The sequence below is a fragment of the Betta splendens genome, chromosome 19 (assembly GCF_900634795.4).
Source record: "Betta splendens chromosome 19, fBetSpl5.4, whole genome shotgun sequence".
NCBI lineage: Eukaryota > Metazoa > Chordata > Actinopteri > Anabantiformes > Osphronemidae > Betta > Betta splendens.
In genome coordinates, this window is record NC_040898.2 from 586380 (window position 1) to 608586 (window position 22207).

Below are 22207 nucleotides of genomic sequence, written 5' to 3' on the forward strand. Positions count from 1 at the left end.
TAAACACATTAGAGGAAGCATCAAGGCCAGAAGAGGAAGCAGGTCCGTTTACGCCTGCAGCACCACTCGGCTAAAGGGAGGAAATGCTGATCATGATCATCTAAGAATATGAAGACTGCACGCACGATCCAACCTTGTGAACAAGACTTTATTGGTATAAGATCGTCAACGGTTGTCAGAGAAGAGTTAATACGTTTATTACATTGTGATGTATGGGAGAAAATTCTGTTTATTCTGATGCAGGGACTACGACAAAGATGTCATGTTACAGTTCAGTTAATATTAGCTTAGAAATTGGAATCACATAAAAGGTGTGTGTTTAGTCTTTTGCATATACATAGATGATTTACTAAAATGACAGAACTGTACAATGGAGGAAAGCAATCATAATCTATAGTTTGTAGCGGATCTCCGATCGGCTGATGTGGCAGAGGAGCGTCATGGCGAAGCACATTCCCAAAACCTGTGAAAGCAGAAAGAGATGATGGATGTTTGATGACATCATCCTACTTTAATATAGACATCAGTATCTTTGATATGTCAAAGTATAAAGCGCATTCCTGGATGAGAGACACCGGCAGGGTTCTGTCTGCCAGTCACAAGCCCTTGCTCAAGGACACACTGACCTACTGAAAACAATGCTGAATGCTGGTTCCTTTACCTCAATAATGCAGAGGACGATGACAGAAATCCCAGTGATCAGGAAATTTTCTTCAAAGAAGTTCTTCATCTTCTCCAAGCAGCCCTGTGAACAGAGAGAACAATGATTTGTTGAGCTCTCAGGAAGGAGCAGGAGGAAGATTTCCAAATACTCCATGTTAGCACAATAACACGAAAGCATTAGAGCAAGAAATTACTAAATACCCACAGCAAAATCAGGTTACGCTGCATTTTTAACAGAAAAAGGTGTTTCCTCACAAATGTGACAAATCCAGTTGTAGAGGTGTTGTAGTGTGTGTGTGTGCGCGTGTATGTGATGAGTAACAATCATTTGAAGGCTACTTAGAGGAAACGCTAAGTTTAGACATCATCGTCATCAGATTCAACTCGTACCTTTTCCCAGTAACTGGCTTCTGGGGTGTTACACTTGTTCCTACAACAGGACTGTGGAATCGTTTTCCAGTCTGTCTTATTATTAACTCCACAGCACTGCAGCTGAAACAACAGAAAAAGCACACTGAGACCACACAACACAAACATTTGAGATTTGTGCCTTGTCTGATGTTGTGCTCAGATTCTTACCCACTCCTGAAGAATCTTCCAATCGTTCATTAGTTCGGTTGAGTTTTCAAGCTTTCCATTTTCTAATCCTCTTTGCAGATCCTCTGTTACCCACTTACCAATCTATGTGGTGAGGTGAGATTCTCAGGTCAAAAATATTTACAAACAAAAATAACAAAGCACACACTGATATGATAAACATAAGACTCTGTACCTCTTGCTCGTACATGAGCAGTAAACAGGCCAGAGTCAGTTCCACCAACATCAGGAAGAAAAGCAGCAGGAAGAACTGAATAGATCATACAACAGTTCACAGCGTGTTAGATAGGTGAGGATCATGGTGGAGTGGGGTGGGGCACCACCCCATGCCTCCCTGTGGACCCGCCCCTGTAAAGATGCCACGTGTGCTCTACCGTCAGGAGGAGACAGCGGTTCTCCTTCAGAGCTCCCAGGAAGCCCAAGAAGGACACGCAGGTGATGATGATGCCAGTGATCAGCAGCACGTTGGACACGCTGAATTTAGCCAAGGAAGGAGTGAGAGCAGCCAGCTTGAAGTTGATGGTCATGTACACACCAAAGCCCAGCACTGCCACGCCGCACATCTGGCAGAGCGACAACAACAGGGTCACAGAGTCGTCACCAGAACAGTTACAGTCACAGTCAACGAGTCGTCACCAACACAGTTACAGTCACAGTCAACGAGTCGTTACCAACACAGTTACAGTCACAGTCAACGAGTCGTTACCAACACAGTTACAGTCACAGTCAAGGAGTCGTCACCAGAACAGTTACAGTCACAGTCAAGGAGTCGTCACCAGAACAGTTACAGTCACAGTCAACGAGTCGTTACCAACACAGTTACAGTCACAGTCAAGGAGTCGTCACCAGAACAGTTACAGTCACAGTCAAGGAGTCGTCACCAGAACAGTTACAGTCACAGTCAACGAGTCGTCACCAACACAGTTACAGTCACAGTCAACGAGTCGTTACCAACACAGTTACAGTCACAGTCAAGGAGTCGTCACCAGAACAGTTACAGTCACAGTCAACGAGTCGTTACCAACACAGTTACAGTCACAGTCAAGGAGTCGTCACCAGAACAGTTACAGTCACAGTCAAGGAGTCGTCACCAGAACAGTTACAGTCACAGTCAACGAGTCGTCACCAACACAGTTACAGTCACAGTCAAGGAGTCGTTACCAACACAGTTACAGTCACAGTCAACGAGTCATCACCAGCACAGTTACAGGGTCTAGAGCAGCTGTCAAACGGCTCATGGTCAATACTACAACACTCCACGCTGATCACCGTGATTCAACTCTGGCCTATCCAGATGTTGATGGACTGAACACCTGGAGGAGGTGATCAGTGGAAGCTGGAGCAGATGGAACCGGCAGCATGTTTGTGTTTTACTTTATTTGTCTCATGATCCAAAATAAGAGCCCTAGGTTCAGCTGGTTGTTCAGTACTTACGAAACATAGGAGGTTGGCGGCACACATAGTGTACTTCAAACACTTGAGGCAGCCTTGAGCCATGGTGAAGAACCTCTGATCAGACCTGCAGCAGGAGGCCCAGAGTCAGTGCTGACAGAGGAGCAGTGTGAGTGGGTGGAGCTGCTGTTAAAGCTGGTGGGTGCGACTGAGTCTGTCTAAACGCTGATGACACACGACGGCGCTGCTGCTAACGCTCTCTTCCAGTGCTGTACATTACAGGAACAATGCGCGTCTGCCATGTTTTAGCCACATTCATTTTATCAGCTGATCACTGAGGCCGGATCCTTTCTCCAACTGTAAAAAGCTCTAAAAAAGCAGAGTACGGCCGCTCACACAACGTGACGTCGTGTCATAAACCATCCCAGTAGTTACTCTAACATCACAACATCAACATATCCACATTTAAAAGGCATCTGTACTAGAGGCGAAGTTGACGTCTCACTGTTATTTCTTAATATTTCCAGTAAGTCCGGTAGAGCTATAAAGACAAAGACTCCACTACAGCAAAGAATCTACAGCCGGCTCAGCTTTGTAGTTGAGGAACGAACAGGTCTTACCTGAGCGGAGAATCAGACTTGTTGTTTGCGACTCGCTGCTGCTCACACTTCCCTTCTCATCGTGCTCTGGCTGCTGCTTTCAGCTGCTCCTCTCACTTCCTCTTTCACAACATTAGCAACATGGAAACTGCACGACTGAGAAAGTGCAAAGGGGAACAACACCGAAATATCAGCAGCAGCATCACCAGACGCGCTGCGTATATTTAGACTTATGTTCAGAAAAAGGTCCGAGATGAAACTGATTCAGTCTCTGTAGGTTTATAGAACCGAGAACAAAGAGCAAGACGATGCGCTTCATGTTTATCTCTAGATTACGCAAGAGCAAAGGGGGAAGCAGAAATGTCTCAGTCCATTTGGCTCTGTGGTTTCTCCAGTAACACATGTTCTAAGGGCAGGGTTCCTCTCCCACCTCTAGGGGAACTTCTATGTTTTTTCAGATTTAGTTAAATTACTGCATGACTGACCTGCGTAAGTGTAGGTGTGAGCCAAGGGTCAAGTTGAGGTGTGGAGTGATGTGAATACTGTTTCCCTGCAGCAGGTTGTCATGTAAGATTGAGCCTATGCTGATGGCTGCGACCTGGCAAAATGAAGTGGATCCCACATCTGAGCCTGTCACAGAATGAGCTCGTGGTAAAATTGGTCAAGGTTCAGTGGGAGTCAAGGTCATAGAGGGAGGCTCGCGTCTGAGGCCACCAGATGAAAAAAACACAAGTCCTCCCTTCACATAGGCCTGAAACAAATACAGAGCCTGCACCTTATCTCTACTAATGAAAGTTATAAAGTCATCATTTAGTTATATTTAAATCCAAACAAATAGGATAAGAATAAGAACAGGAATGCCTTCATTAGTTCCACAGCTCACAACAGCAACAGGACAGAAAACAGAGAAAAACTATACAAACACTGTCTGTCACTGAAGCTGCTCCAGAGCAGACAGTGAGTCCTCCAGTGGGTCAGAGTCCTGGTCCAGGATGGATGTGGGTTCAGCCAGGACCCTCCTCTCACCACTTCCTCCAAATAATGCAGTCCAGTCAAACATCAGGATCAATGCCAGCATGTTGTCCTGGCCTTTAAGTTAAACTCATGTTTTACTGCAGGCCAGCAGGTTTTTGCACTTACACACCTGATTAATGCTAGAAATCAAAGTATAATCATGCTACTTTGAACAGCGATCAGATTTCAAACACATCTGAACAATAATGCAGCATGTTCATTCACGTCATTTGCTTTTACTTGTGTTTACTCGCTCCTCAAGCGCCGTCGTCCGTTTCATCAGCACAAAGGTAAACGAAGCTGACTCCTTCGTCCTACGCGACCCCAGTTTGCACCGGAGGTGGAGGTGTGGTTTTCTCGTTGTCATGGTGACGCTCTGCCCCTTCATATAACCCACCAAACGGAAACTGAAGCAGCACCGGAGGAAACAAGCTCGCACAGTAAGAAATAGTCTGTGAAACCAGCTGCAGTAAAGAAGTGACCACGAGTCTGAGAGATGTCTTTGTCTCTGAACTTAAGGAGTAAAAGCATCTGCTCGAAGGCATTTCTGATGTAAAGCCTGTTTACCAGCGACTAAAACAAAGTCTGGAATGTGATCATCAAACAAACTAGACCGACTAGTGTTGAACGCGGTGGAGGATGAAACTTCAGGTGGATGATGTCATCATAACTGGAGGTCTGTAGGTGGAAAATGGCTCTGAGCAGTGATTCTGCTGCTTCTGAAACTGTTTCTGAGACTTTCAAAACAGCCGTCTGACCCGGGGTCAGATCACAACAAGGCATGGGACATATTATTATGTAATAGGACAACTTTCTATTATGACTGGTAATAAAAAAACAAAAACAGGTCATTAGCTTTATTCCAGTTCAGTTACTACACAATAAGAGAGAAAGAGTGAAGATGTTAGGATTTGAGAGTTTACAGGTATCGACGCCTAAATGTCACATTCATGAAGGACAGACTTGAGCTCATCACAGTCCACGTTCCCACAGCTGTAACATCACATAAGAACAAGCTCGTCGCGGGACGTGTGACATGTGCCTCCTCTTCTTTTAATAGAGATAAAAGCCACGCATGCACCTGAACACTAGCCCGTTCCTCCTTTAATCCCCTGGGGTCCCATGAACTACCGCTAACACTAACTAACAGAGTGTGCGGCAGTGGTCAGACTCCACCTTTCTTACTCTAAGTTAAAGGTTAGGTTGTGTAACGACTGGCGTTTTTGCCCTGTTATCTCCTATCATTCTAGACGAGCGTCTCCTCCTTCCATGCTTTTTCATCCCTCATAGTCCGAGGCGGCGCTTTCTGCCACCTCCTCGTCGTAGTCGGTCTGGTATTCATCAGACACTTCTCCTGAGGAAACAAAGTGCCTCAGTAATTAACAGAGCAATAAATAATTCTGCATAGAAATGTGGCTTTCACAAGTACAGTCATCACTTTCAAATGTTGTTCCTGTGAAGCTGATGACGGCTGTAGAACAGAAATCTGCGTCCTATCACACGGATCCACAGATCTGTGGATCTGTGGGTTTTAATGTCTCACCACTGATCAGGATGTTCTTGACTGGTTCGATCCTCGACACAATCTCAGCCAGATCTGTAAAGGAGGCGTTCGGGCAAGTGACCACCTGAAAACAATCAATCGTTTACAAGTTAATTATGTGCTGACACACATCATCATCATCATCATCATCATCACTCACGTGGCTGGACTTGGTCTTGTGGAACTCCTCCTGGTGTCGGTCCTTCAGCATGCTGTCCACCACCCCGCTGCGGTGCCACACATCAAACAGCGTCTTGCCGTGCTGGTACCCGACCTCCTGCGGCACCACAGGGTCAAAGGTGAGGGCGACGCCGCGAGCACATGGGGGAGAGTGGTGAGAGGGGCAGAGGGCCAACTCACAGCTATCTCGTCAAACCTGCCGAAGTCCAAGGTGCCGTAGTGGTCGATGGGCGGCCGGATGTACTCGCAGTACTCGCTGTCTTTGACCAGTTCCAGCTGCCGCACGCAGCAGACGTAGGCGAGCCGGGTCTGGATCTCTGCCATGTTCAAAACCTGCAAGGAGGGTGCGTCAGTGTGGTGGTTGGACTTCACTGGAGGACAAGCGGCAGCTCTGGTGCTGTACCTTTACTTTCTCAGCCAGTGGGTTGAATCGCTTCCACAGGAGCCACCACCCGCTGAGCGAGTCCCCGTAGTTGGTCAGGTTGGTTTCATCCTGGCTTCCAACGTCGATAGCGAGGACAACCTTGGCCCCCATGGAGCGAGCCACGTCCGCTGGGCACCCAAACACAGACACCTGGTCACCACAGCTAGATCCTGTGCTGTGATCTAACTGAGGTGAAACAATCAACAAGCCGTGTCCCAGCTTCTGCCCTCCCACGAGCCTCACCAGGCAGGTTGTTGATGTAGCCTCCGTCCATTAGTAGGTGTCCATCTTTAGGATCACAGAGCGGGGGGAGGTATCCAGACAGAGACATGCTGGCCCTGACGTACCGCCACAGGGACCCTGAGGGACAGGAAGTAGAGATCTGACACTGTGTGTGGTCGCCTGCTAGGACAGACGCCTACAGGAAGACCTGCCGACTCCAAACGGCTTCTATCCAACTCTTATTGACTTCAAATCTAACTGTATACATTCATTTATAGATAAATAGACTTATTCATTGAACTAATAATAAACAGGAGGTGGGTGGAAGGTGGACGCAAACTGTCCCAGTGGTAGGGATTCAGATCTACATCCTACGTAACAACAGACCATCGGTATGAACTCTCATGGAGGAGGCGGTGATGTCAGTGGTGATGTTGAAGTACGGCAGCCACAGGTCCTGTCACAGATGATGAGAGGATTCAACAGTCAACACGTGGCATCAAACCATCGTCACCAGACGTGGAAAGGATCAGCACACACCTCATCTGTGTGATTTTGCTGTAGCTCATTCATTCATTCATTGTTGTCTGTAGGCCTGGTTGTTTACCTCTATTTGTTTGTCCTTGAACACTGAGCTAATGCTGGAGTTAAAGGAGGCTCCAGAGAACATGGACGTCACTGGGTAGGTCAGATCCAGGATCTTCTTAAAGTAAGATGTCATGTCCTGAGGAGCACAGGCCAAAGGTGTGATTGGAAACATGAGATTCTAGAGCGGGAGCTGTTTAAGTGTCCGGTGCCAAGCCCACTCACCATGGCCCACTCACGGGCCCGGACCCTGGTTCGACTGCTACTCTTCTCCTCAGCATACAGGGCTCCCATTAAGGAGCCGATGGAGGTGCCTCCCACCATGTCGACAGGAATCCCCAGGTCGTTGAGCGCCTGCAGGATCCCGACCTGACAGCAGCCCCTGGAGAGATCCAACGGAGACAGACAGTTTGCAGCATTGTGTCATGTCTGATGGGTTCATGTTCATCCTGGCAGTAACGAGCTGAGGCAGCTTCACTTATTAGACAAGTCTGTGAGGAGCAGGTGATGTTATGGAGTGGACCAGAACCAAGTCAGCGGGGATTCAAAAAATGTCGGCATAAATATATTAAAATTTCATAGTTATCCTAAAAACAAAGGGCGTCTGTTACACAAGCTCCGGGATCCATAGCCCAACAAGAGTCAGACCTGCTGAGGTCGGGCCGGTCTCACACACACCATCACCACAGGAGAGTCAAAGCAGAGAAACACAGATCGACAACAAGCACAGAACTCGGATGAGTCTTCACCATGTGGTGTTACCTGGCGCCGCCTCCTCCCAGAACTAGAGCAATACTGTTTCCTGTCAGGATCCGGGCCAAGCGCGAGAAGTCCGAGTGGCGATCCGGGCGTTTGTCGAACACTCGCTGGTACAGTTCTCTCTGTCAACATGTCAACAAACACATGAACAAACATGATCGGGCATCTGAAGGCTAGAGATCCCAGCGTGGACCAGTACCAGCTTGGGCAAACTCCTCCTGGAGAACACCCTGCGCGGGCAGGACAGGTGGTGGTGTCTGGAGATCCAGCTGCGCATGTTGAGCCACTCGGCCGTCCCTTTGGGTGGAGGCCCGTCCTCCCTGTGCAGCAGCACCAGCTGCTTCTGGGCCCGAACGGCACCACTCTCCAACATGCGCTCCAGCTGCAGGAGACGCACAGACACCAGCTCACCAATGTCCATTAACAAAGAGCCGTTCTCGACCTCCCTACTCTAAGTGTCAGTGACGCTCACAACTCCTTCAGAGGGTTCTTGTGTTTAAGTGGGGACAGACGAGGGGTTTCTGACCTACAACCACCTGCCAACCAGTAAGGGACTGGGATCTGGGCTCACTGAAGGCCTCATGCAGCTGTACCTCACCCACGGTGGGCTCCCGCTCGCCCAGGCCCACAATGATGATGCAGTCGGCCTGGCGGATGCAGCGCTGGGTCCAGGGCGTGAGGCTGGAGTCGGACTGGTAGAGCACGATGCGATGAACGTCTTCCTGCTGCCCGAGCCAGCTGGAAAGACGGTACTCGTGCACGCTTGGGAGGAAAGAGACGAGGATCAGGCTTTTATGACTCCACTAATTATAAGTGGAGCCTTTTAGTGAACGTCTACCTGTCCAGAGCAGCAGAGCCCAGACGCTGTTGGATGATGTCGCTGGTCAGGAGGAGAGTGGGACCTTCACAGAGAACAATGGCGTCTTGTTACCTGCTAAATACTGCATCATAGTGTACATGATGCTGCTGGACATGCAGCCAGGGGCAGACTGTCTACACAGTATGTGAATCTTGATCTGTTTCAAGGCTCCCCTGCTTTTTCTTGCTGCAGAGATTGTCATCCATACACAAACTGACATCAACATATTGTACCTATAGCACTGAGCGCATGCTGCAGCTCCAGGGTGAAGGAGGTGAGAGGAACCTCCTCCGACACCGGCAGGATGGCCACGGTGGACAGGTTGGACGCCAGGGTTTCAGCATCCCACTTACTGGTGTGGGTGTGGAGAGCCACACTGTGGCCTGGGGGGGGGAGGGCTTCTCTTGTTACACATCCCACACACACTGGCACATACACAATACACACTGCATGTAAAGTGATCTCCTCCCGGCCTGACGAGAACATGATGAAGCGTAGGTACCGGCCAGAGGTCTGCTGACCGGCTGCATGCTGCCCAGGATCTTCTGTCCCAGCAGGTGGATGAGCCGGGTCACGACCTGAGGATACCTCCTCTTTATGGAGTTCAGAGCTCCTTCAGGTAGCTTGGCCAGCTCCGAGTCTCTGATGGCGTGGACTGTGGTGGCTCGATTCATGTGTGTCAGGGTCTCAACCTAAGAACACACAAAACAACACCGCCGTTTCATTTCGTTTCCGTTCACAGTCCAACCCAGCAGAGACAGACGCTCACCACGCCGATCAGGTCCCCGCGCCCGTACTCTCCGGCCAGCTCCTTCTTCCCATTATCCTTGGCGATGACCGAGCGAAGTCGGCCACTGAGGACGATGAAGGTGCTGTCTGATTTGTCTCCTTGTCTAAAAGCAATGAGGAATGAGCAATGAATATACTACCAATCATATAGAAGATGACAGAGAGGGAGGGGGCCTGTACCTGTAGACAGCACGCCCCGCCTCCACAGCCATCCAGTCCAAAGCAAAGTCGATCTGTCTGACAAACGGCGACACCCTCTTCACCACCGTGTGAGCTACGTTCAGGACCACCCAGGGCTCCTCACGCATTATCCTGCAAACACGGCACAGTGTGTGTCTGCATCCCGCCAACATGACGCCAGTCGTGACGGCTCTTACTCGTAGAAGTGGGCCTTGGAGATGCAGAGGAAGGTGCAGTCCCTGTGAGCCTTCACGCTGAAAATGAGGGGCTCCCCTGTGAGAACGGCGAGGTGACTGACCATCTCCCCCGGGTGGGTGACGAACAGCAGAGACTCCACCTCGCTGTCAATCATTCGCTGGTAGACGTGGAGCGAACCCGAGATGACGAACGCCACGCTCACGTCCTGCAATGGGCACAGATGTAGTCAGCTGACTCCAGGTTTATGTGCAGGGCTCATTCTTTCTATGCTCTTCCTTCTAAATGGTTTGAACACATGTGAAAGTCCACAGATCTCTGTAAAGCCTGACTAAACCTGCAAAGCTCAAATAAATTAAAATAAACTCATCTTAGTACTTAAAGATGTACATTTGGAGACACACAGGTTTTCAAATTGTATTTATTAACATATTCCCCAACAGAAGTACTTGTAACTTGTAGCTGCTACATTTTTTTCAGAACTCCACACACCACTGAACTTTCACTTCTTTGCCACGGGAGTGGTCGCTGGACCGACCCAGTCGACTGTGAGCTTGTTTGCCTAAGAAACATCTGCGACGCATGAACGCCTGAGAGACTAGAGCAGCACATTAGGAATCAACATTAGACTGACCTGGTCCCCCTGGTGGGCCACAACAGAACCAGCCTTGACCTGATGAAGACTCACCCTTCCGTCAAGCAGAGTCGGGTCCTGGTGACGAGACAAACAGAGACATGACTGGGATCCTGTGGCCCAGAGCTACATGCATTCAGCTGTTAGGTCCAGCTAGGTCCAGTTAGCCCAGTGTGGACAGATCGGACTCTGGTGGACCTGGAGTTCTGCAGATGTGGTGCTTTATTATTGGAGATACGTGCTGGTCACACGCTGGCCTCCATTTCCAGTGCGTGCAGTCTAGAGGATGTGGGCCCAGACGGGCTCTGTGTTCTACAGACCCATGGCTGCTTCAGGGCTCACCTTTATGTGGATGACCTGCAGCAAATCCCGTTTGGCAGCTTGGAAAAGGGCGCTGACTTTATTTTCTCTCTCGTTTCCACTACAGAGGGAAACGGCCGATGAGGTTGGCTGCACGGTGCCGGCCTTCTTCAGAATCGACTGAGGGAAAGGCGTGGGACAGAAACATGTTCACCAACCACCAACAGGACACGGGACATGACCAAATAGCCAACGTCCAACAAGCAACAACACTGCTGCCGAGAAGAAACAGAAGGAATCCAGAAACCTTCAAAGCAGCAGGATGAAAGCTGTCCTGCTCATAAACTCTGATGAGGTCCGATGAACTTTCACCTGCACAAAAATACACTCACTATATGTAACAAAAGGAAAATATGGGTGTCTACCTGTAAAAGCCGCCGGGTGGCAAGAACACGAGACACTGTTTGTCCCACATCAGTAAATGTTGCTACAGTTTCTGACCTCGATCCATTTTTTCAGAGCCCGGCTCGTCAGGATGTGACGTCTGCCTGCGGAGGCCTCTGTGAGCATGAGTGTCCCCCAGAACGTGAGCCACCGACAGCAGGGAGACAGCCTGGCTCTCCTGGAACACACAACACACGCCTGGAGCTGAGGACGCAATATAATACACTGGAGCTGATCTCACACAAGAAAGGGCAAACAGTGGGAGAGACACCAGGCATACGAGGGGGCTCCTTTAGATGATGGACGAAGGCACAGAATGGAAATGATAAATAGTTTTACACTCACACAGCTTTTCTACCTTAACACTGCGTCAACTGCAGTCACACACACACACACACACACTGGTGACAGAGCTGGGGCAACACCGCGGACAGCTTGGGGTTCAGTGTCCTGCCCAATGACACTTCGGCACTGACACTGGACGCCAGGAATGGAACCACCAACCCCACGGTTTGTGCCCAAAAGCTGCACCTCTGGAGCCACTGCTGTAAACACCAGACATTCCTCCAACATGCATTCTAGTCATTCAAGATTCGAATCTGCAGGGAGAGGACGCCTGTCTGAGGGCAGGTGGCCCCTGCGTGCAGACTCCCTCCTCCTGTTGAATCAAAAATGGAAGCGGAAAAGTCGGATTTTGTTTTTCCAGCTTTGTTCCACAGCGGAGGTTTCTGTGCCACAGTCCATCTGTGTGCAGAGGTTTCTCACTTTGACATATTGACATTTGATATTTTTTGGACAATAAGCTAAAGGAGTTTATCTGGAGGTTAGTCACGGATCAGTACCGGGTTGAAGAGCTCAGTGGTCAGGCCGAGGTAGTTGTGAAGGGCAAGGAAGGTGACTCTCTGAAGACGCACCATGATTATCTGCAGACGGCAGCACAGACAGGGTGAGACCACAGACTCCGTGCTTATCTCAGGTTCACGCTCTGTCGCTCGTCGTTACCTGGATGACTCGGACCAGAGTTTCAGGATATTTCTCAAAAACAGACTGGAAGGCTGCAGCTGGAAGACGCAGGACGGTGGAGGGGACGGCCGCTCTTGCAGACACCGTCTTGTACGGGGCGGGGTAGCCCTGGTGTCCACATACAGGAGGGAAGCAGTCAGTAGCAAAGCATGCAGAAACATGGACCACATCAGACAGACACTTCACATACGGTGATGACGTCCAGGATGCTGAGTAAACTGTGGACGCTGTCTCCCGGTAAAACGTCTTTGACCACGGCATCTGTACCGTCCTGCAGGCAGGAAACAAGGCAGTCAGTCAGGCAGCAGAGGAACTCAGGGCTGACGGAGCACAACCTACACTCTCGTGGATGCACAGCTCCAGACGGCCGTCCTGAACCACATAAATGCTGTCGTCCGTGTCTCCCGGTCTGAAGAGACCCTCTCCCTGGTGCAGACTGATCAGCAGCATGTGGCGACACAGCTCCAGAAACACGGGCTTCTCGAAGTGGCCGAGTACCCTGATCACAAGAGTGAGAGCGAAGGATTACGTTTCAACGGATCTGATCTAGGGTCTGATACGCGCCATCGACTTGTCTTCCTCGGAGTTTAGTCCACCATGTGCTTTGTGTTAAAGCCCAGTGGGTCATGATAACACACACTCCATCAGATAAACGATTCATTTATCCCAGAAACCTTCCTCGGGTTAGTTTAATTCTAAGCTTGTAGGACTTTAAAAGAGGCAAGAAATCCAAAGTGGCAGCTCGTTGCTCCAGACAGTTTCACGCAGCTTGAAGCTCATGTTGCCTTGTCCAGCTTCCTAAACCTCGCCATCGGCTTCCTAGGTTTGGAGACGACAGTGCCTTGTCAGCAGCGCCGGCTCTGGGCATAGGTGAACTAAGCACACCATTGTTTTTCTTGTGAAATGCCCAATAAGTTTGATGTGTCACATGACCCTCTTCCTATTAAAAAAACAAAAGGTGGATCCAAGATGGCCGACTTCAAAATGGCCGCCATGGCCACCACCCATGTTGGAAAGTTTACCCCCTCACATATACTAATGTGCCACAAACAGGACGTTAATACCACCAACCATTCCCATTTTATTTAACGGACCACCCCGTATTTCTGCTGACCTGACATTTTTCAGCATGTACAGCACTTCAGAGGGCAAGTGGGAGTTCTGCACGTCTGACTCGGTCAGGTCCGCCTCCAGCAGACTGGGGGGAGGCTCCTTGGGCTGCAGGGTGGGGGGCTCCTTCCGGATCCGCAGGATCCTAACACGTACAAAACAGACATGCTGTGAGGGTTCAGCTTTTACTGGATTGGTCTCATTCAGCAGCAAACAGCCAAAGCGCAGAACGCCTTCACCGAGCGCTTGAAGCCACTCACTTGCGAGCCAGCGACAGCACTTTGGTTCTCTTCCTCACCCTCTCACGGGAGGCCGAGCTCGAGGTGGAGGACAGGGTCTGAACCTGAAACAACAGCAGCCAGACATGATGTGTGCGTGTGTGTGTGCGTGCGTGCGTGCGTGTATGCGTGTGTGTGTGTGTGTGTGCGTGCGTGTGTACGCGTGTGTGTGTGTGTGCGTGTGTGTGCGTGTGTGCATGCGTGTGCGTGCGTGCGTGTGTGCTCGTGCGTGCGTGTGCGTGCTTGTGTGTGTGTGTACGCGTGTGTGTGTGTGCGTGCGTGTGTGTGTGTGTGTACGCGTGTGTGCGTGCGTGCGTGTGTGTGTGTGTGTGCGTGTGTGTGTGTACGCGTGTGTGCATGTGTGTGTGCGTGCGCGTGTGTGCGTGCGTGCGTGCGTGAAGGCTGGGGCTTCACGACACAAACACTGACCTTTCTCATGATCTTCCTGCCATAAAACATGACCTTGTCTCTCTTCCTGAAGCGGTAGTGAACACCAGGCTTCTCTAAACACAGCAGACATTAAACACCCAGTGACTTAGAACACATGCTGTAACAGGCCCCGTTAAATGTTAGGAGCTGCTTGGACAGTGAACAGGTTTAAATGCACTGACTTGACTGTTGGTATCGTCTGTAGAGAAGGAACAGAACAACTCCAACTATACAAACAGCTGTGGCAGCTCCGATCAGCACCGCCGTCCACTGGAGGAAGAAGCACAGGAGAAAAAGAGCTTTTAATGAATAACTGCCTCATTGCTCTCACTTTTCAAAGTCAAGACATTACCAAATTAAACACTTGAAGAATGAGCTCACCGTATTGACTTCTGTCCTCTCCTCCACGAACCTCAGCATCCGCGCCTTGAGCTCATCACCGAGTACAACCAGGCTCTGCAGTGGACGCAGTGTTGTAATTCACACAAGCACTGGCTTCATATATCAAACCATAAGCAAGGCTGTCCACTGCACTCAGGCTGGGGGGGGGGTCATTGTGGTGAAATCACTGCAGGCATTGATCACATTCCTTCCTGTCCTGGAATCACAGAAGCTCTAAAGTCTTCTTTGTTTGTTACAACTAGCAACTCAGATCAAATGACATCAGCTGATCATGGGATCGGCTGCTGGACACCAGACACTATCTGCTGCAGAGTATCAGCAGACGTCCTGTTGTGATGAATGACCTTTTATCAGTTTGTTAAACGCTAAGTGAAGTCAACCTCCTACAGGTGTGTGGACTCATACTAGACGTTTACTACGAATAGTTAGAGGAGACGTCTGTAAATACAAAACATTCCATTAAGGTCAATGACATTTCAGTAAATTCTTAAAACACAGGTTTTCAAAGGATCAAATCTGTCCTGGTCTGGGTTGTGTTGTGTTGTGTGTCCTGGTCTGTGTTGTGTTATGTTGTGTGTCCTGGTCTGTGTTGTGTTGTGTGTCCTGGTCCGTGTGGTGTTGTGTTATGTTGTGTGTCCTGGTCTGTGTTGTGTTGTGTGTCCTGGTCTGTGTTGGGTTGTGTTGCGTGTCCTGGTCTGTTTTGTGTGTCCTGGTCCGTGTGGTGTTGTGTTATGTTGTGTGTCCTGGTCTGTGTTGTGTTGTGTGTCCTGGTCTGTGTGGTGTTGTGTTGTGTGTCCTGGTCCGTGTGGTGTTGTGTTATGTTGTGTGTCCTGGTCTGTGTTGTGTTGTTTTGTGTGTCCTGGTCCGTGTGGTGTTGTGTTATGTTGTGTGTCCTGGTCTGTGTTGTGTTGTGTGTCCTGGTCTGTGTTGTGTTATGTTGTGTGTCCTGGTCTGTGTTGTGTTGTTTTGTGTGTCCTGGTCCGTGTGGTGTTGTGTTATGTTGTGTGTCCTGGTCTGTGTTGTGTTGTGTGTCCTGGTCTGTGTGGTGTTGTGCCGTGTGTCCTGGTCTGTGTGGTGTGGTGTTGTGTTATGTTGTGTGTCCTGGTCTGTGTTGTGTTGTGTGTCCTGGTCTGTGTGGTGTGGTGTTGTGCTGTGTGTCCTGGTCTGTGTTGTGTTGTGTGTCCTGGTCTGTGTTGTGTTGTGTTGCGAGTCCTGGTCTGTGTTGTGTGTCCTGGTCTGTGTGGTGTTGTGTTATGTAGTGTGTCCTGGTGTGTGTTGTGTTGTTTTGTGTTGTGTTGTGTGTCTTGGTGTGTGTTGTGTTATGTTGCGTGTCCTGGTTTGTGTTGTGTTGTGTGTCCTGGTCTGTGTGGTGTTGTGTTGCGTGTCCTGGTTTGTGTTGTGTTGCGTGTCCTGGTGTGTGTTTGCTGTTCTGATCCTACAGTTGGCTGCAGTGGAACATGCAGTAATAACATACCGTACTGCACGTGTCCTCTTCATCGCTGTCTTCCATGACAACGCTGCTAAAAAGACACATTCAACTTTCAAAAAGCTCAGCGGCAGCAGCAGCGGCTCACGGGACATTTAAAGCCGCATTGTTCCTTGTTCAGCATTAGCGTTAGCGTCGCTCCATCCAACACAAACTGCTCACTGAGCAGCTTTATGGACTCTGGGCTAAAGACCACCAAGAAAAACGGGTCACGAGCGTCTGTTTGCGTCCAGACGCTGCTCCGCTGAGCTTCTGTTGGCCACGACTGGAAGGTGGTATAAAGTAAAGCAAAGTTAAAAAACAATGAGAAAAACAACGAATGTGTTTATAGCTGGCTTTAAATCTGTGGCTCAGTGTTAACAGTCAACAGGAGCAGCGTCCAGTGAGTAACGTTCTATTGGGTTAAAACCACGGGCTGTTTAATACAAGAGTTCAGCCCGTCACTTGTAACAATTAATGCACCAAGCGCACATTTACATTCCTCGTTGACTAAAAAGGTCGAACAAAAGTAGCCGCGTCCCCTAAAGTTCCAAAAGTATTTTTAGAGTTTTTTACATTCCCCAAACAGAGTGAAGCGAATAATGTACAAACGATCCGAACATCCGGTCACCGTGTCAACATAAAATCCACATAAATGTAAATGTCTGGCTCAGATTGGGTGGCACAGCCTTTAAGGTTGAGCTGCAAAAATATTATAAAATAAGTTCATATCAGTCCAGGTGGGTATTAATTAAATAAGGGGTAAGTTCATTGATCACACGGTGGTTTATTTAAACTTTTATTCTGAAGTGTCGTCTGCGCATGTAGGGAGTTCCGTTCAGAGACCTGCGGTAGCATCCTGTATTCCAATTGGTGGATGGCAGTTCTTTTGAGCCAATCACTAAACATTTCACTGGGCAGTCGCTCACATTACCAGTGTCTGTTCGTCAGTGTGCTCAAGGTGAGGCGAACACATTTTCTAACAATTATTACAGCGATGGTCATTTAATGTGTGAATGTAAACACGCCGTTAGCTAAGCTGGCTTAAAAGTCAACGTTAGCCAGGAAACAGCGGATTTCCGAGAAGTGTTCGCTTTTGTCTGAACAGCCGAGCTTAATATATATAAACGGTATAAATAGTTCCAAAATCTGAACAGAAGTGACATAATTTAACCGCAGACGTTTGAGTGGTAAAAGTATCCATCTTCCGGTGCCGACCTGCTTGACGCAGTCCCCGTTTTAGCGCAAGAATAAAAGGGTTGTTGTCCGCAGGTTTCCTGGGCGGCATCATGGGAGTGTTGTCCACGCTGATGAGAGGTCTGGTGAGAGGAGCCGACAGAATGAGTGAGTTCACCAGCAAACGCGGATCAAGGACTCACAATAAAGGCCGGGGCGCCAGGCCCACTGGACTGAGGCTGTCCAGCAACAAGTTTGTCGCCATCAAGGCCATGATTCCTGAGTTTGTGGTGCCAAACCTGGAGGGATTCAGACTTAAACCGTACGTCTCGTATCGCTGTCCCAGAGGAACGGAGCCTCCTGTCACAGCACAAAGTCTGTTTAATGAGGTGGTGGCTCCTCAGATCAAGCACGACTTTAAAGAAGGGACTTTCAGCAAAGATCAGCTGGAGAAATATGGATTTGAGCCCACACAGGAGAAGAAGCTCTTCAAGCTTTACCCCAAGAACTATGTGCGTTAACACACTCGGAGTGTATTTAAAATTTAAAGCATCTGACCAGTGGTAGAACAAAAGGGAGCATATTTTGGTTCAACAGTACTTCTAGAAAAGTGAAAAGGACATAATTCATTGTGAACTGTATGAGCAGCGTAAAACTGTTGTCTGCTAAAAACAATGTAATGTGCAAGGTTGGAATAAATGACAAATAATCAGTAATTCTAGACACTTACACTACCTGAACCTTGCCTGTGTCCACCATATACAGTCAACCCCTACGAATAATGAAAACGTCTCAGCAGTCTGGAGAACTCAGACCAGCCTGTCACAATGTCTTAACATAGGCCAGTAGAGACCTAGAGGGTTCTTAACAGTCACACACTGCACTGGTCACTAGTTTACTGCACAAAAAGCCAGAGTCTGAGGTGAATATTGCATGTTGGTAGTTGAAGTGGTTGTTCAACTAGTCATATTGTGACATCAATGAGGTGTGATGAGTGTTCCCCAAATATGTAACTGTTGCGCTCACAGAAAAAAACCTTACGTTAGACATAGCATGGCCATTTTAATGGTTGTAGTGATGTCCTGACATGAGCTACAGTGTAACAATTATATACAATTTGCTTAAATACAAGATTATAAAAATATATAGTTTTACCAATTGCATATTCTGAGACCTGTGTCATGCCCGTGTCACAGGTGGTCTATACATTCTGCTTTACTTGGGTAAAACATCATTTGAGCAACATTTGCAGAAAGTAATTTCAACCACTGCCTGTTACTGTTCAGCATTGCTGTGATTCCTGCTGAGCCTCCTCTGGAGTCCAGTCCCAGCGCCACACATGGAGCATGTGGTCATAGAAGGAACAGCTCGCTAGCAGACAGGACAATGATGAGGCTTCGCCTTTAGGGTCAAGCGCAGGGGCTGCAGTTTGGGGAGTAGAGGCCACTGCAATGCCCTCTGGGATGTATCTTCCAGCATCATCCTCCAGGGAAGCATCAAAGCTTGCAGTGGGAGATTCATACTGAATCCTCAAATGTCCTCCGCTCTCGGTGAAGCTTTCCTTTGGTTCTGCAGCAGTAGGGGAGCAGGGAACAGGTTTCTCCAGGGACAGTTGGGACCAGTCTGCTCCATATGCTAGAGAGTTGTGGAGGATGTATGAGGCTGCAACAGGACAGGCTTCTCCGCTGCCCTCTGAACAACAAGGAAGCACGATTATAGAGAAATTCTGCAAACAACTAAAACATATGTTGTTCTCATGAGATCAATTTAAATCACTATTCACACATTCTTTGCATTGTCTTTTGGCAGATCCAAATCTTTTAATACAAATGATGAGAATTTGTCAATTTGCAGCAGAATTTGCAGCAGCAGTGTTTTGTCATTAAAAAAGAGTCAAACCTCCAACTTTGAAAAAGATAAATGTATGAAGTATGTTTTCCACAGTTTACATGTTTTTCTACAATGCCCCATACAAAAAACATCAAAGGGAACTGCTCATAAAAGTACACAATGCATGCATGGATTGATGGAATTGTATGTCCACCGAAGTAAACAAGCATTCCAAGTGTGGCTGAAACAGTCCACTTTACATCAGATTTGACTTTTCACTACAAAAGTTATGTTTATCTGTCTGTGCATGTGTTCTTGTTGTCTCTCATTTATACTCACCCAGAGCTTGCTGGCAGTTAAGGATGTGGAAGTCATTGTGCATGCAGGCTGCTAGAAGCAGGTGCTGATGGGTTGGATGCCACTTGAGCCTCCACACTCCACCACCCACGGCACTGTCACTGAGAGGACGCTGCATGTTCCTGCCATCCCACAGCAAAACGTGCTCATCATAGCTGCCACAATATGAGATATATACACAGTCAATGAGGCAGCTTATGGTTTCGAACAAGAAGCCAAAGGCAATCTGCCATATATACAGGACTGTATTTCACTGGGGAATTTACCTGCCTGTAGCCACAATATGTTCCCGATGCGGGTTGCTGTGAATACTGCACACACCCATCGAGTGCCTTTAAGAGAACATGTCAGAAACTGTCACCATACATAGGTGTTAATGTACAGTACAAATGAAAGTTGCTCAGATCTCAACTAACTTTTCACTCCTAAAAGTGGGACGAGAGGGGTCAACTCTGAGATCCCAGCCTTTCAGTTTGCAGTCATCACCGCCTGGTGTTGAAAGAAATTCTCCAAAGTTATGGTTGCTTTTAGCTGTAGTACATGAGATCTGTTACATATAGTCGGTTATTACCAGAGTAAACCAGTTGTAGGTCCCAGTATGAGAAAGCGGAGATCCAGGCCTCAAAGTCATGTGCTTTCCACTGTGACAGAGTGGTCAGAGAGCCTTCAGCCACAGAAAGAACAGTGATGCAGCCTGCAGAGTCGCTGCACACCACCTGCACATCACTGCTGCTGACGACGGCAGACGACACCCAGCATGAACACAGTGACCATTAGTATAGGGCTGTTAAACACCGTTGTTCAACTTCTGGACAGTCTGAACAGGTGAGTCTCTTACCTGTTCATTCTTCCAGTGCTCCAATCTAATGACAGGGCCAATCGATCAACGCCCACCTCCAAGTTGCACAGAGAGTGTAGGCTGCGGGGACCTTCCTACTGGATACATGTATTTATGAGAAGAGACACAACAGTTTGAAACATCACCCTGCACTGCTAGATTCATTCAGTCCTCATCCTCCCAGCTCTGTGCTGGGCTGCACTCTGTACTCAGGGAGGGAGATGGAAGACAGAAGGGTTCTGGCATAGTTCAAATCTATGTTGTTGCTGTGGGAAGGAGAGATTTCACAAGTCTTTTCTTCCTGCTGCTACATGACTTTACAATGAACACCTGTAACACACACATTTCTACCACCCTGCTATACGCTCTACATATTATACCAGTCACTTTAACAACCGTGTAGTGTATGGGGCTAAGGTGACTCTATATGTTACTATTATGTTATGCACTACCATAGACTGTATATGTTAATCAGCATATAACTTGTAAAGATTTTACAGATTATACCTTTTTTCTCTTGTACTATATCTTTCTCTTCTGCTGTTGCAACATTTTCCCATTGTGGGACAAATAAAAGTTTTCTAATCTAATCTACTAATTTTAAACTATGGCAACGATCATAGTTTTGTGAGAAAAAATTTTTTACAAAGGCCATTGTATAATAATAACAATGTTCCTGTTAGTGTATCTGACACTGAAAGTGTTCACTGAGAGCAGGGCTGTATTGCAGTAGCAGGAGGCTACAGTGTTGACTCACCTGACTGTCTGACAGCGTGTACAGATGCAGATCTCCGGTGGCAGCTGCCATTCCCAGCACTGCCTTCCCTGAAAGCGGCACATGGCACCTAAACACATGAACACACAAACGTAGAGGAAAGCAACAAGAACAGCAGGAACAATGGAAGAATCTGACATCTTACCACTTCAAATCTAAAACCGCTGCTGTGTCCATCTCCTGCAGTTTAGAAAGTGGAGGACTCATCGACCCCTCCTGCTGGAATTCAAAAAGGTACAAACGACCAGTCCTGCTAGTGGAGGCATCGTCTTCCCCGGTCTACAGCAAAAAAAGTTCATTGAAAGTTGACAGTCACAATTCATGAGAAACATGACTGGCTGTAACCCGTAATAATGATAGCAATTGTAATAATAACGGTTTAACAATCACGACCTGAAAACAGGCTTAACAAAGCAACGTCTGCTTTGCAAAGCTCATTTTAATTTAGAACCAAACATCCACTGATCGACCTGTTGTCCACTAAACTTAGCACACAGATATAATGGGGACCAAGCACAGGTCAATACTCCACCACCACGAAGTTTGTCCAGCAACACGGACGACATAAGCATCGGCAGCACAGAGGGCGCATCTGCCCACGTGACAGGCCGCGGTAACGGCGCCGGTAGTCACCCCTTTCTGCAGCTGATACGTCCCGCAGGCTAGGATGTCGTGGTTCGAGGAGACGGGGCACCACTCCACCGTGTCAGCGCTCAGCTCCGTGTCAAACACCTGTAGACTGCGAGTCCTCGACTTCCAGGCCATGGCCTCCTGCTTTATATAACGTTAATGCGCTAATAAGTACAATCCTGCAGTTTACGTTTGAAAAGCGAATCCTCCAGCAGCGCTGCCTAGCGGTAGCTAACTTTCATTAAGCTAATTGCGCTAGCTAAAAAGATGTTAAATGACTAGTCTACACGATACACAGCAAATATGTCCAAAAGCAAAGTACCATTGTTTTTTATTACTGTATATTCACAAAACAAATATGAGTCAACAAAACTCACACGTGAGGCAGGTCCAACTGGGTGAGTTACTCAAAGATGGCGCCCAGTCACGTGAATTATGCCTGTACGCCTGTGAGGAGCTACGTACGGAACGTATGTCTGTTATGGTTTCAACGTCTCGATTGCGTCACTTCCTGT

At 48.2% G+C, this 22207-nt stretch overlaps 4 protein-coding genes across 8 annotated transcripts; 1 reads left to right on the forward strand and 3 right to left on the reverse strand.

Moving 5' to 3' along the window:
• Positions 1-132: 132 nt before the first annotated feature.
• zgc:64051 (leukocyte surface antigen CD53) lies at positions 133-3552 on the reverse strand. Its single transcript, XM_029135389.3, has 8 exons — positions 3273-3552; positions 2695-2779; positions 1635-1823; positions 1436-1510; positions 1243-1344; positions 1054-1155; positions 662-745; positions 133-463 (listed from the first exon to the last, which is right to left on the reverse strand). Exons 2-8 carry the CDS (start codon positions 2755-2757, stop codon positions 392-394), a joined length of 687 nt encoding a protein of 228 aa, XP_028991222.1. The 5' UTR covers positions 2758-2779; positions 3273-3552; the 3' UTR covers positions 133-391.
• Positions 3553-5108: 1556 nt separating this feature from the next.
• pnpla7b (patatin-like phospholipase domain containing 7b) lies at positions 5109-16696 on the reverse strand. Of its 2 annotated transcripts, XM_029134016.3 has the most exons (32): positions 16096-16694; positions 14601-14675; positions 14402-14489; positions 14220-14293; positions 13773-13855; positions 13517-13657; positions 12742-12901; positions 12593-12673; positions 12382-12510; positions 12222-12302; positions 11437-11557; positions 11243-11307; positions 10978-11115; positions 10636-10713; positions 10004-10209; positions 9807-9938; positions 9607-9730; positions 9340-9529; positions 9071-9220; positions 8817-8880; positions 8572-8740; positions 8178-8360; positions 7982-8100; positions 7445-7601; positions 7242-7358; positions 7022-7091; positions 6656-6772; positions 6392-6540; positions 6169-6321; positions 5969-6085; positions 5809-5893; positions 5109-5619 (listed from the first exon to the last, which is right to left on the reverse strand). In XM_029134016.3, exons 1-32 carry the CDS (start codon positions 16153-16155, stop codon positions 5543-5545), a joined length of 3753 nt encoding a protein of 1250 aa, XP_028989849.1. In that variant the 5' UTR covers positions 16156-16694; the 3' UTR covers positions 5109-5542. The 2 variants fall into 2 exon arrangements, with proteins under 2 accessions (XP_028989849.1, XP_055360193.1); XM_055504218.1 differs by lacking the exon at positions 5109-5619 and having other exon boundaries at positions 5803-5893; positions 6185-6321; positions 16096-16696.
• Positions 16697-16895: 199 nt separating this feature from the next.
• Positions 16896-17991, forward strand: mrpl41 (mitochondrial ribosomal protein L41). Its single transcript, XM_029134021.3, has 2 exons — positions 16896-17047; positions 17359-17991. The coding sequence occupies exon 2, from the start codon at positions 17376-17378 to the stop codon at positions 17781-17783; it is 408 nt and encodes a 135-aa protein (XP_028989854.1). The 5' UTR covers positions 16896-17047; positions 17359-17375; the 3' UTR covers positions 17784-17991.
• Positions 17992-18304: 313 nt separating this feature from the next.
• Positions 18305-22207, reverse strand: dph7 (diphthamide biosynthesis 7). Of its 4 annotated transcripts, none has more exons than XM_029134018.2 (10): positions 22070-22207; positions 21696-21833; positions 21208-21341; positions 21045-21132; positions 20288-20382; positions 20021-20181; positions 19866-19938; positions 19716-19781; positions 19432-19604; positions 18305-18954 (listed from the first exon to the last, which is right to left on the reverse strand). In XM_029134018.2, exons 2-10 carry the CDS (start codon positions 21825-21827, stop codon positions 18545-18547), a joined length of 1332 nt encoding a protein of 443 aa, XP_028989851.1. In that variant the 5' UTR covers positions 21828-21833; positions 22070-22207; the 3' UTR covers positions 18305-18544. The 4 variants fall into 4 exon arrangements, with proteins under 4 accessions (XP_028989851.1, XP_028989850.1, XP_028989853.1 ...); XM_029134017.2 differs by having other exon boundaries at positions 21696-21836; positions 22070-22196; XM_029134020.3 differs by lacking the exon at positions 21696-21833 and having other exon boundaries at positions 22070-22178.